Source organism: Musca domestica, unplaced genomic scaffold (genome assembly GCF_030504385.1).
Source record: "Musca domestica strain aabys unplaced genomic scaffold, Musca_domestica.polishedcontigs.V.1.1 8, whole genome shotgun sequence".
In the NCBI taxonomy this organism is placed as follows: domain Eukaryota; kingdom Metazoa; phylum Arthropoda; class Insecta; order Diptera; family Muscidae; genus Musca; species Musca domestica.
Genome location: NW_026712409.1, coordinates 19469058 through 19481586, shown reverse-complemented (window position 1 = coordinate 19481586; position 12529 = coordinate 19469058). Strand labels below are relative to the sequence as shown.

Genomic DNA, 12529 nt, shown 5'->3' with positions numbered 1-12529 from the left:
GAGGTTGTTATGATTTGCATTTTTTAAAAATTTTTACGAATTTAAATAATTTTTCATTCAAAATGTTCAATTTCAAAATTGGTTCGACAGATCAATGTCTCAGTAGCTGTGTCGATGCGACTATCTGCATTCTTTGACCATTGCATGGCCTATCATGGTAGAAGAATATAGACACAGTTGCTGGGACAATGAACTGTCAAACCAATTTTGCAATTGAAAATGTTGGAAAAAAATTATTTAAATTTGTAAAAATTGTTAAAAAACTCGAATTATAATAACCTCCGAATGACGTAGTATAAGAAAACATTTAAAAATCTACTCACATTTGAAAAAACTTTTAAATTTTTTGACATATCAATGCGCTGATGCATCTACCTGTATACTTCTGCCATGAGGTCTACATAAGGTCGGCCAGTAAGCCCATCTGACATAAAAAGTACATAAAAAGCTTGAAGTCATAGCTAGGCATATTAATGTCAAATCGTAATGGAAAACGGCGGCAGGATTTTAGTACGGCTCTGTAATTCCTTTATAAAATGCCACAAAATATGCCTAGCAATGGCTTCTTATATACTTACACGTTTAAGGTGACACTACATAAACAGCTTGGCATCATGGCTAGACATATTAATGTCAATTAGGGGATACGGCGGCAAGTGCGGCTCTGGCATCTCTTTATGATATGTCACAAAATACGCCACGCGAAGAATTCAAGCTGTTTATGTACTCACACCTTAAGTTTTTTTGTTAAAAGACATATTGTGATTTAAAATGCATAGGAAGGAAGTCAAATTACAATAGTTCGAATTGTCAAATTGTTGTCAAAAGTAGTTTGCCTAGCCGACCTTAAGCTGCTATTAGACGATAAGGGGTTTACATATGTTGTGTTAAATTTTCTATTTGTAGAAGTTGAACACATCGTGTGATACATGGACAACATTTCAGTTGGGAAATACTTGAGCAAGGTGCATATGTATTTTTCCGATCACAGAGAGTCATATTTTTATCGAAAAAAAATAAAATTTAATCAAAAGTTTTGTTTTTTGTGCTATTCAAAAATTAATATTATTTTTTGGAAAATATAATATAATAACAATATAACCCATGGTACAATTATCAAGGTAATCTCATGATATCATATGATTACATCTTTTTATAATTTTTTGTCCCTTCATTGTCAAATGTATATTTTGTAGTTCTTTCTTAAGTATGGGCGTACAGCTGGTGAGAAATTTACATTTATTTTCGAACAAATATTTTTTTTTAATATTCACTCTTTTTAGAGGGTATACAATTCAAAAAAGAATATATTTTAAACCAAGAAACTAACTAATTTGCCACTTGTCATACGAAAATATTTTAGATATTAAAATAGATTTTATTTTAAAAATGGCAAGGTCAAGTTCGTCAGAAAAGTGTTGCCATATTAAATTAAGTAAATGAGTGTTTTGCCATGAATGTAACCAAAGGAAATAAAAAACATATGCAAGTGTGTGATAGGATGAATTATAAGTCATATGTAAAATGACAATAGTGTAATACGCACGGAAATACACATGGTTAATAAAAGTGACAGTACGTATATTAAAACCTTGTTGTGAAAAGTAGTCTTCTTCGCCGACCTTATATATACATTGCAAATTCTTTCCGGTCAAATTTCCTCTTGCACGTCTCATAGTAGAAGAATATAGGTAGATGCATCAACACTTGGGAAGATTGATAAGTAGATTTGTATATGTTTTCCTATACGACGCCAATCGATGGTTGTCATGAAATGCATTTTCAACAATTTTTTAAAATTGTAATAATTTTTCATTAAAAATTTTTCAGTTCCAAAATTGGTTTGACAGTTCATTGTCCCAGCAGCTGTGTCGACTGTGCGACTACGTGCATTCTTCTACCATGGCACGTCTATAGCCTTAAACTATGTTTACATAAACAAAATCTAGTGGATTTTAAGTGTCAGCTTAAATTCACTGGATTTCAATTTTGACGTAGGCGTTGACATTTCAAATCCACTGTATTGTGTAAAGTTAAAGAGATTTAAGTAGAATCCATCGTAAAATCTAGAAGGTAAAGTCATTTCAAATATGTCATGTCAAATTTCACTGCAAAGAAAAAAGGTTCCCATCTCTGATTTGTATATATACAATGGATTTGTAAATATAAATCTTGGTAAAATTAATAAGGTAATGTCATTTCAAACAAGCATATCCATCTCTGCATTTTCTGTAGTTTCCATTGTTAAATTTTACTTCATAGAAAACTGGTTCCCATCCCTGATTTCTGTATATACAATGGATTTCAAAATATAAATGTTGACAATGAAATGTTGTCAAATTAATAACTTAAAAAAAATTAATATATGATTAAATGACTGCTTTCTTAATTCTACCATGATATAAATACTGACAGTGGGATGGCAAATGAATAATTTTTAACAAAAAAAATTAAACATATGATTGCATGACTTAACCTTCTTAATTCTACCATGGTAAAATCATATAAATAAAATAAATTTTGAAAGATGGGGACATGACTTACAACTGTCAGTTGTAATCGCCACCCCATATAATAATTACCTGTTGACAATAAATTTAAGGATTATTTTCGGATTGTTGCTTCCAGTTTATCCAAAATGTGATTAAATTTTTATTACACTTCATTTTATAAAAAAAAAACAAATCGCTCGTAAAATTAAAATAGCTAAACATTAATTATAAATAGCTTTTTTAATAAAAAAAATGTTCTTGTTTTTCTTTCTTTTAAACTAGTCTTGTTTAAAAAAAATTCACAAACAAAATCAACACTTCTGAAATACAAAACAACAAGAACGGGTCGGTTTCCGATCATAAATTGCAGTGCCCGCATTAACAAATCAAAACACTGTTTTTTTTTTTGGTTATTTTTTATTGTTTTATTTTGTTGTTGTTTTCGCCTTTTTTCGTCACACAAACAATAATCAAGTGGAAAACAACGTTGAAACAAAACAACACGATGACGAAGAAGAAGAAGACAAAATAATTAAAACAACAACAACAAGTAAGGCCTAATATGCTTTCATTTAATTTATTGTATTTTTATTTTTCGAGTGCCCTCATTTCATAAACACCAGCAAAACAACAACAAAACAATTCAATTCTAGTATATTTTATTGTTATTTTTGTGTGTTTTTAAATTATTTTATACTAAGCTGCTCACACAAAAAAAAATAATAATAATTTTGTTTTAATGAAATTTTGAATTTATTTTTAAACAATGTGTAATTTTTCATTAATTATTATTATTATTTATAATTCATAATTTAGCTATGCACATTTTTTAGATTTTTATACCTCTTTTTTTTGTTAATTAGCGTTTCATAAATATGTTTATATTTGCTTTCCCGTTGAAAGAATTGATTCAGAATTATTATAATAACAACAAATAAAATTATTTAACTACGAAAACAACAAATAAAACAAAATATTAATTTTAAACAACGACGTGCACACTCCGCTCTATAACCGACCGTAACCAAACTTTAACTAAAACATTTGTGTTTTTATTATTATTCGAAAAGGCCTCTCTCTCTCCACAATCACTCACACGAACACACACACACGCGTATGCAGCAACACATTGAAATAATATAAACAAAAAACAAAAACAAAGTTAAAACAAGCATAGTGCAGAGACCCACAGAGATATGACATACACATGTACACACCGAACCAATCAGGCAGAAACTCGGGATAATACTCACCCACAAAGGGCCTTTATTGTGTGGGCCTTTTATGGTTTAAAATCATAAACGTCTGACACATCGAAACCTAAAACGTTTTTTTTTTTTCAATTCAATTATTGGTTTATTTCACACTTATGCAATGGGAATGACAACCTAAGTGACATGTATTAATAAAACCACTTTAATGTAAACATTGTCATAGTCATATATATTCATTATTGAACTAACCAGGCGTTTACACAAGACAAATTGTTTTGAATCAGAGTTGTATTTCACCACCATCACCCACAGACAACAAACGTTACAATTTCTTTTTTTGTGTTTAAATATGAAATTAATTTTTGTTTGAAAAATGACAAGATCGGTTTCGTTGGAAAAGGGTTGCCATATTCAATTTTTTGTCATAACATCATCATTGTTTTTTTCTAATTATAAATATATAAATCTCGACGAAAGCCTTGTTTACACCGAACATGTCTTCAAAAAAGGATTAGGTTAGATTGTCTGTACCTATCATGGCAGAAGAATACAGGTAGATGCATCAACGCTTGGGAACATTGATATGTCAAAAAAATTTTAATGTTTTTTCAAATATAAGTAGATTTTTATATGTTTTTTTTATACCACGTCATTCGGAAGCTATTATAATTCGCGTTTTTCAACAATTTTTACAAATTTAAATAATTTTTCATTCAACATTTTCAATTCCAAAATTGGTTTGACAGTTCGTTGTCCCAGCAGCTGTGTCGACGCGTCTACCTATATTCTTCTACCATGGTGTGTTTACAAAAACTGATTGATTTTAAATGAAGAGCGCTCCCTTCTCGCCCTTGCATTACGTAGATATCTTTATTAAACTTTTTACGAAGATCTGTCTTTTTTTATTATACGCCTAATTTAGATGTCAATGTAAAGCTGGTTTTACATGACCTTTGAAGGGGTTTCTTAGTAGTTGTGAAAACCCAGGGCCAGTGTAACATCCATTATAGAAGATAGAGGTAGATGCATCAACGCTTGGGAACATTGATATGTCAAATATGTTAGAATGATTTTTTCAAAAAGTAAGTAGATTTTTATAAAATTTTTTATACGAAAGGAATCGAAGGTTTTTACAATTTGCATTTTTCAAAAAGTTTTACTTATTTTTTATAGTTTTCCATTCAAAATTTTCAATTTTAAAATTGGTTTGACAGTTCACTGTCCCAGCAGCTGTGTCGATGTGACTACTTGCATTCTTCTACCACGGTAATCATTTGCAAACAATGCAAACAATGATCACTGTATCATTTTGCATTTTTGTTGTTTGAAATCTACTCCTTGCAATTGTCTTCATGTTGGTACATTTCAATTACACATATGGACAAAAACTTAATGGATTAAACACAAAAGCTGCTAGTTGATAATAGACAAGCTGTGTTAAAAATGATTAACTTTATGTCTGTGTTATCAGCATTAATACATTATTGATTTATGGCCCCGCAAAAGGCAACTAACTATAAACAACAACAACAAATTCAAATGGGGTGCATTATCAGCAACATTATCACTGCTTGCCAACTTGATGTGTCGTTGGCAAACAATCATGCTCTCCTCGCTCTTCTCATCGGTACTGTCTCCCTCCCATCTACTTGTGTGTATGTGGCTCTGAATTTCTGTCATTGATAAGAATAATAATAAAAAAAGTTATTGTGATAAGAAACGATAACAGCTGACCGATATAATGGGCCTGGGGATCTATGGTGGCTATATTTTTTACCACTATCAGTTAGAGTATGTATAACGAATGTTTGCCACTATAACCAAAACAAGTAAATCCATCATATTGAATTACAAAAAAAAAAAACACATTTTTGCAAATCACTCGCAAAATATGCAAATTGAACCAAATTCCTGCGAAAGTATATAATTTTACACAAATAATAGAAATAATAAAAGATTTTCTTTTATTTTTTTTATTATAGCGGGATTTAGTAATTGAAGGCATTTAGTATAGTTATTTGCATGATTCTTAAATTTTTTGTGTTTAAACACGCAAAATTTTCAATAAAGCGAACTGTAATTTTTCCGCTAATTTTGATGCTAGCTTGCTACAATTTTAATCAAATTTTGAGCTATCGAAAATTCATGGTAGAAGAATATAGGTAGACGCGTCGAGACAGCTGCTGGGACAATGAACTGTCAAACCAATTTTGGAATTGAAAATGTTGAATGAAAAATTATTTAAATTTGCAAAAGTTTTTGAAAAACGCGAAATATAGTAGCCTCCGAATGACGTAGTATAAGAAAACATATAAAAATCTACTTATATTTGAAAAAACATTTACATTTTTTTGACATATCAATGCTCCCAAGCGTTGATGCATCTACCTGTATTCTTCTGCCATGCGAAAATTGTTGTCTATTATTGCTCTGTTCCAAGACCTGCAAGAATCTACTAGTTTTGCAATATTTTTCGATATAATTGATGGAAAAATGTAAAATGTTTTACATCCATGCAGTTCTAAAACAGACCATATTTCGTAAAAAATATGAATTTGTCATAGTGTAAATATATATTTACGAATTCCCTTATTGCATGTAAATACTGTATTAGATGAGCTAACTTGACATGTGGCCACACAACTTAGTGTGCCATTTAGATGGTGTGGCATCACTTCCCTATAATAATTTTGTCATTACATTTGTTTTTTTTAACACGAACGAGGGAGCAATTATAACAGTTTATGTTTTAAATATAGTTGGCGTTATGGGTTTATGTTCATGTCTATTTTTATCTCATCCTATCTTATATTTCTCTATTATATGAGTTGACATGTTTTAGAACTAGTACCGACAACTCCATTCAGTGAATATCTAAACCAAGTTCATTCAGGGAAACGAACTAGTTCACTTCGGATCACATCGTGTGTGTGTGCCGGCTGATATTTCATGGAGTTGGTTCCAAAATGCCACCCACATCTACAAAACTTCCTGTACGATCCAATAAACGTCAAAATTTCTTCCAAAGATTCTATAAGAAATATGTAAACTTTGAATATGCAAAATTTTTGATCTTCGATCCGGCTGCATTGCCCATTGTCACGGTTTTTATATTGTTGGCGGAATTGGTGCTAAATGTCTTGGTGGTAAATCGAGTACCATATACGGAAATTGATTGGAAAGCATATATGCAAGAATGTGAAGGATTTCTGAATGGAACCACCGATTATTCCCAACTAAGAGGTAAGTTTTGTTAATTGAATTTGTTTTATTGTTGTCTTATTTTTAGCCTATTATGGCACTGTCAGGAGGCTTCCTAAAATGTGTTTAGCTTGTTCTATTTTTGTTTACATTTGGGCGAACGAAGTTGTGCGTTATGTTTCGGCAACATTTGTTGCTGCGGTTTCGGCATTTTGATTGTTATTTAATACATACCTCTTGGAATATTTATTTTTGAAAAAAAAATAAATTTTTAATTAGAAGAAGTCAATTTTGTCAAGGATATCTCCAACTCGAAGGTCCTTTTTATTAGTGAGGTATCCATGTTTACATGTAAAACAATTATGGTACTATTGGCACTTACTGAAGACAATTTTTATTCCAATACTCAAAAAAGTTATTAGAAGAACTTACAAATAGGATGATTTCCTAGGCCGATTGTAGCAGTCAAAACCTAAAAATACATTTACTCCCAAAATTTAAGGAGAATATCTGAAAATATCTTTTATAAAAGCTTCCTTCTTTTGTAAGACATCCCCCATGACACGCTTCTGTGGATCTCTTTCCAACAAAATTTCTTTAATATTCTTTAAACCATTAATTCTTTCTGTTTGTTTTTCTTTTGTTTTATTGTGTTATTTTTTTACAAATTAAAATAACTAACAATTAGATAACATAACGGGCTTTTTTGTTGTTGTATTTTTTTTTTCATGTACAATTAAAACTAGATTGTAAAATTAATAAGAGGTCTCAAGCAATGTTCGTTCATCTTCTTGTACTGTTTTGTAACAATCCTTGCCAGACATCAACATTTACAATGAAACAGTAAAAAAATCCTAAAGAAACACATATTCAATTATAGCTAATCAATTAAACATAGACTTTAGCTTAGAGAAAAATCCGGAATCTTTCTTTTCGTCTTCTTCTAATTTACTTGATTCGGATGGAGGAGTTTTCTCTGTATTTGTTCCACTTGATTTTTGTTCGGCTTGCTGTTGTGATGTCGTCGTACTACTGCTGGCGGCGGTATTGGAAGATCTGGAAACAATTTGAAATTTTCAAAATAACGGTTGTTTTCTTAATTGATTGTTTTATTTCTATACTTTACGTTGCTTTCTTGCTGCCATCCGTTCGTTTCGTGATACCATGTACCGATCCGGGGGTGTTGGTCTCCAATTCAGCATACTGCTGCATTAGCTCCTTTTGTTCTTTGGTTAATGATTTTGGAATTTCGATTTTAATATTTATATAGTGATCGCCATGACCATGGGCATTTACACGCTTAAGACCTTTTCCTTTGAGGAAGATTTTGTGATGGGATGATGTGCCGGGCTCAATATTAAGCCACTGATCTTCGTAAACACCTTCCACACGTATTGTGCCACCCAATACGGCCTGGGCCAAAGAGATAACTGCATCGGTGTGGACATCGGCGCCATCACGTCTAAAGTATTTACTTGGTTCCACACGGAAAGTAATGAACAATTCCCTCTTGCCCACCTGCATGCGTACCGTTTGTCCATTTTCAATACCGGCGGGTACAGGAACTGTCACCTTCTTTCTTTGTACCGTTTGACCTTTTCCTTCACATTCTCCACAGGGGTATTTAATGTATTGCCGGGTGCCCTGACAATAGCGACAGGTGGAACGCATAACAAATGGCCCTGTTGAAATGGTTTCCATACCTGTACCATTGCAATATTGGCAACGTCCAGGTTTTGTACCAGGCTCACATTTGCTGCCGTTACACTTGGGACATGTATCAACCACATTGACATTTATATCTTTGTTGACACCCCTGGCCGCCTGTGCGAAAGATAAGTCCATTACCACCTCTTGGGCACGTCCAAACCCATATTGAGACTCAGCAAAGTCGTCAAAGGCATTCGAACGGAAATTGCCGCCATCACCGAATATTTTACGGAATAGCTCTTCGGGATCAATGGTTGATCGGAACTGCCAATTTTGTGAAAAACCTTGAGGTCCATGGCCGCCGAATCCTCCACCTTGTCGGTTCATATTTTCTGTTGTCTGGCCATAAGTATCATATTCACGTCTCTTGGTATCATCGCTTAGAACTTCGTATGCTTCAGAGACCTCTTGGAATTTACGACTGGCATCGGGATCGTCTTTATTTGTATCGGGGTGATATTTCTTGGCCAGTTGATAGTAGGCCTTTTTGATTTCCTTAGACGAAGCATTTTTGGCCACTCCCAACGTTTGGTAATAATCTTTTGCTTTTAATTCATTTGTTGTGTGGAACTTACGCCGCTGACATTCTAGACTTCCCTGAGTGTTGATTTGATTTTTGTGGATCTGTGTTGTCGTAAATGTAATCGTCGTTAGAAGTTTTGACTGATTTTGTCGAACATTGCTGTTGACGGCTAGCAAAGATTGTGCGGGCAAACTTTTAATTGATACTTTTCGTAACAGATGTAAATTTAGGCGATTACACGTTATCATTTTGGAACAATGATTTTTTTCTTTCTCGAAATTGTCCCCCGAAAAGTTTCTCACACAATTTTCAGCTGATGAAATGCCGTAACTCGCATGCTGTTCAATGCGATAATTCACAATAGCATGTTAGATGTCAAATGGAGTAATCATTCACAGAGTAATGACGACATGGTTGCGTGAAGGCCGTGTTTACAAAATTCACGAACGTTAGGCTGGGAAATAATAGAAATGAGAAATATAGAAAATCAAAATATGATTGCAAAAACAATTAATTTACTTATGATTATATTTCTTCTTGGCTTCCTTCACGCATTTTCCTGAAACTACATTTAACTTTGCTTTATTGGAGAACTTTTTACTCCTAGAAAGTTTAACTTGAAAAACATTCCTTGGCTTGGAATTTAAATGTCTAAATAATAGAAAAGTCCGTTTTCATTGCTCCATTATCTACGGCTATGTTTTAGGATATTATGTTTTTCGAAAGAGTATCTAATAAAAAGCGATAGATCCTTATTCATCGTTTGTCTCAAAAACTCAATTTTATTTCCAAAAAAAATAGGTCATTTTTATTCATTAAGGGTTCAAAACTAAATTCTTTTTCTTTACAGGTGATACGGGACCTCTGGTCTATCCTGCTGCCTTTGTCTATATATATTCGGCGTTGTATTTCATTACATCCCACGGAGAAAATATTCGTTTGGCCCAGTATATCTTTTGCATCATTTATTTACTGCAAATGTGGTTAGTTTTACGACTATATGGCAAAAGTCGTAAAGTACCACCATATGTCTTGGTAATAAGTGCCTTTACCTCATATCGGATTCATTCAATTTATGTTCTGCGGCTATTTAATGATCCTGTCGCCATACTATTTCTCTATGCTGCGCTGAATCTATTTTTGGATCGACGATGGACATGGGGTAGCATATGTTTCAGTATTGGAGTCGGTTGTAAAATGAATATTTTATTATTTGCTCCAGCCCTACTGGCATTTTACATTATAAACTTGGGTGTGGTCAAAACAATTATACAATTGGCAGTGTGTGGCGTCTTGCAGTTGATAATTGGCTTACCATTCCTTTTGACCTATCCCTGGTCATATGTCAAGGGAAGCTTTGATTTGGGACGCGTATTTGAACATAAATGGACGGTGAATTATAGATTTCTACCAAGAGAATTCTTTGAAAATAAATTCTTCCATTTGAGCCTCCTGGGAATGCACTTGCTATTGATATTTGTTTTTGCCAATCCGACGATAAAGTATTTTAAAAATTATGTACGCCTAAGGGCCTTGCAGGATATGCTACAACCCCAACTTACGGAACAAAATCGAAAATTAAAAGAAAACAAAATGGCCAAAGCTAAGAAGACAGCTGCAGAAACCAAACCAATTATGGACGATGAGGAACAATTGACCCCAGATCAGGAGGCTTTTCTTCACAGCTTTGAGAAAAGTTTACAGAAGGCATCTGGTTTAAAGGCTCCCATCAAGAAGCCAAAAGAACCAAGCCCGTCCAACGTTGAAGACAAAGTGTCAATACATTTTGATCAATGTACTCAACTGGCTTTGCTGCCATTCTTTTTATGCAACTTCATCGGCGTATTGTGCGCCCGCTCTCTGCATTATCAATTCTATGTTTGGTATTTCCATTCTCTGCCATATTTAGCTTGGTCCGCTGAATTCAGTCTGGGTACTCGTTATCTACTTTTGGGTCTAATTGAGTACTGTTGGAATACTTATCCAAGTACCAACTTTTCTTCGTATGTTTTACATGTCTGTCATTTGATTTTGTTGTTTGGAGTGGCCCGTGCAATGTTCAAGACCATAAATCAAAGTGAAACCGTACGCAAACAGCAGCAAGAACAAAAGAAGCAACAAGAAAAAACTACCAACGGTTCAATATCAAGTGCCAAAGGATCAGGTCCAAAGAGCAAAAAAGCATGATTGATTAAACATCGTTTTTAAGAATGAAAGTTAACATTTTGTCAAAAAATAAAATAAAAACAAAGACCTTAATAAAGCTTTACGATTTTAGAAAATGAAACTGAATTTTTGTTTTCTTACACTTTTGCAAGTCCTCAAGTGGTTGGTCCCTACTCAAGCGTTAACAAATTGCGGGAAGGAGAAGCGAGCCGTGAGAGAGAACATTTTAGAAGCGACATATACTCAGATAAACCCCCTTTTCAATTCCTAAACTTGATATTCTTTCCAGAAATGTTGATGGGCACATGCGGACAAGAAATTTCAGCCTGTCCAAATATTGGAAATCTTGCACATACAGGGTGAGATAAAAAAAAACTCCAAAAAAGTCAAACGCCACAACTTTTATCTATATATTTTTTTAAATTTTATTGAATGAAAGCAAATTTTAGAATAAGTTTAGATTTGCTCGAATTGGTCACCTTTGGCACTAATTGTGGCCTTTAAACGGCCAATGAAACCGTCACATGCTGCCCGAATGTTGCTCTGCGGTATTTTGGCCCATTCCCGGGGAAGCGCTTGCTTGATGTGATCGACACTTTGGTATTTTTTAGAGCCAACCTTGTTTCCAAAATAATTCAGACACAATAGTCCAACGGATTGGTATCCGGAGATTTTGGTGGCCATTGTGCGCTGGAAATAAAGCGAGGATCCACATTTTGTAACCATTCTTAGGTGGCGCGTGCTGAGTCCTGTTGGAATATCCAAGGTCTGCGGACAAAATGTTTGCGTGCCCAAGGCTTTAATACACCCTCCAGAATATTTTCGCGATAATATTTGGCATTTATTCTGACGCCACGGTCGATTAATACGAGCGGAGAGCGACCATCGGCTGTTATCGCAGCGCTTGAGTTCTGCAGGCCAACCGAAGGTGCAAAATTTTAGCTGACCTCTTTGGCAAGTTTTGTTTGCTTACAAACTGCTGGACAACGAATGTTTTCTCATCGGAGAAAACCAAATTCGGCAGTTCACCACTTTCGGCCAAACGAAGCATCTCTTTTGAGTCTATTTTCTTTCTACATCACGGTAACGAGCGATGGTACGAAACACAAAAGATTTATTTACATTTAAGTACTGGGGTGCTCCAGCCAAATATAAAGAAATCACACTATCACGCTTAAATTCCATCAGGAATTACTTTTTTCTAGAAAATTCTCACCAAAATG

The 12529-nt window shown here is 33.8% G+C and overlaps 3 protein-coding genes across 4 annotated transcripts in view; 1 reads left to right on the top strand and 2 right to left on the bottom strand.

Moving 5' to 3' along the window:
* Nucleotides 1-2739, bottom strand: part of LOC101900239 (sestrin homolog) — a 147412-nt gene extending 144673 nt beyond the window's left edge. Inside the window, exon 1 of the mRNA XM_059130839.1 lies at nucleotides 2583-2739. The gene's annotated coding sequence lies outside the window, so the exon portion shown is untranslated. The remainder of the gene's footprint in view (nucleotides 1-2582) is intronic.
* Nucleotides 2740-6594: 3855 nt separating this feature from the next.
* Nucleotides 6595-11427, top strand: LOC101887633 (lethal(2)neighbour of tid protein 2). Its single transcript, XM_005183716.4, has 2 exons — nucleotides 6595-6949; nucleotides 9991-11427. The coding sequence occupies exons 1-2, from the start codon at nucleotides 6673-6675 to the stop codon at nucleotides 11325-11327; spliced, it is 1614 nt and encodes a 537-aa protein (XP_005183773.1). The 5' UTR covers nucleotides 6595-6672; the 3' UTR covers nucleotides 11328-11427.
* Nucleotides 7527-9515, bottom strand: LOC101887340 (protein tumorous imaginal discs, mitochondrial). 2 transcript variants are annotated; one of them, XM_005183714.4, is made up of 2 exons: nucleotides 8034-9514; nucleotides 7527-7963 (listed from the first exon to the last, which is right to left on the bottom strand). In XM_005183714.4, exons 1-2 carry the CDS (start codon nucleotides 9386-9388, stop codon nucleotides 7792-7794), a joined length of 1527 nt encoding a protein of 508 aa, XP_005183771.1. In that variant the 5' UTR covers nucleotides 9389-9514; the 3' UTR covers nucleotides 7527-7791. The 2 variants fall into 2 exon arrangements, with proteins under 2 accessions (XP_005183771.1, XP_005183772.1); XM_005183715.4 differs by having other exon boundaries at nucleotides 7823-7963; nucleotides 8029-9515.
* Nucleotides 11428-12529: the final 1102 nt, after the last annotated feature.

Coding starts and splice junctions, on each gene's coding strand:
- LOC101887340 (XM_005183714.4), bottom strand. CDS start 9,388: ATGATAACGTGTAATCGCCTAAATTTACATCTGTTACGAAAAGTATCA. Junction 7,964..8,033: donor GATGGCAGCAAGAAAGCAAC/GTAAAGTATAGA, acceptor AATTGTTTCCAG/ATCTTCCAATACCGCCGCCA.
- LOC101887633 (XM_005183716.4), top strand. CDS start 6,673: ATGCCACCCACATCTACAAAACTTCCTGTACGATCCAATAAACGTCAA. Junction 6,950..9,990: donor CGATTATTCCCAACTAAGAG/GTAAGTTTTGTT, acceptor TTTTCTTTACAG/GTGATACGGGACCTCTGGTC.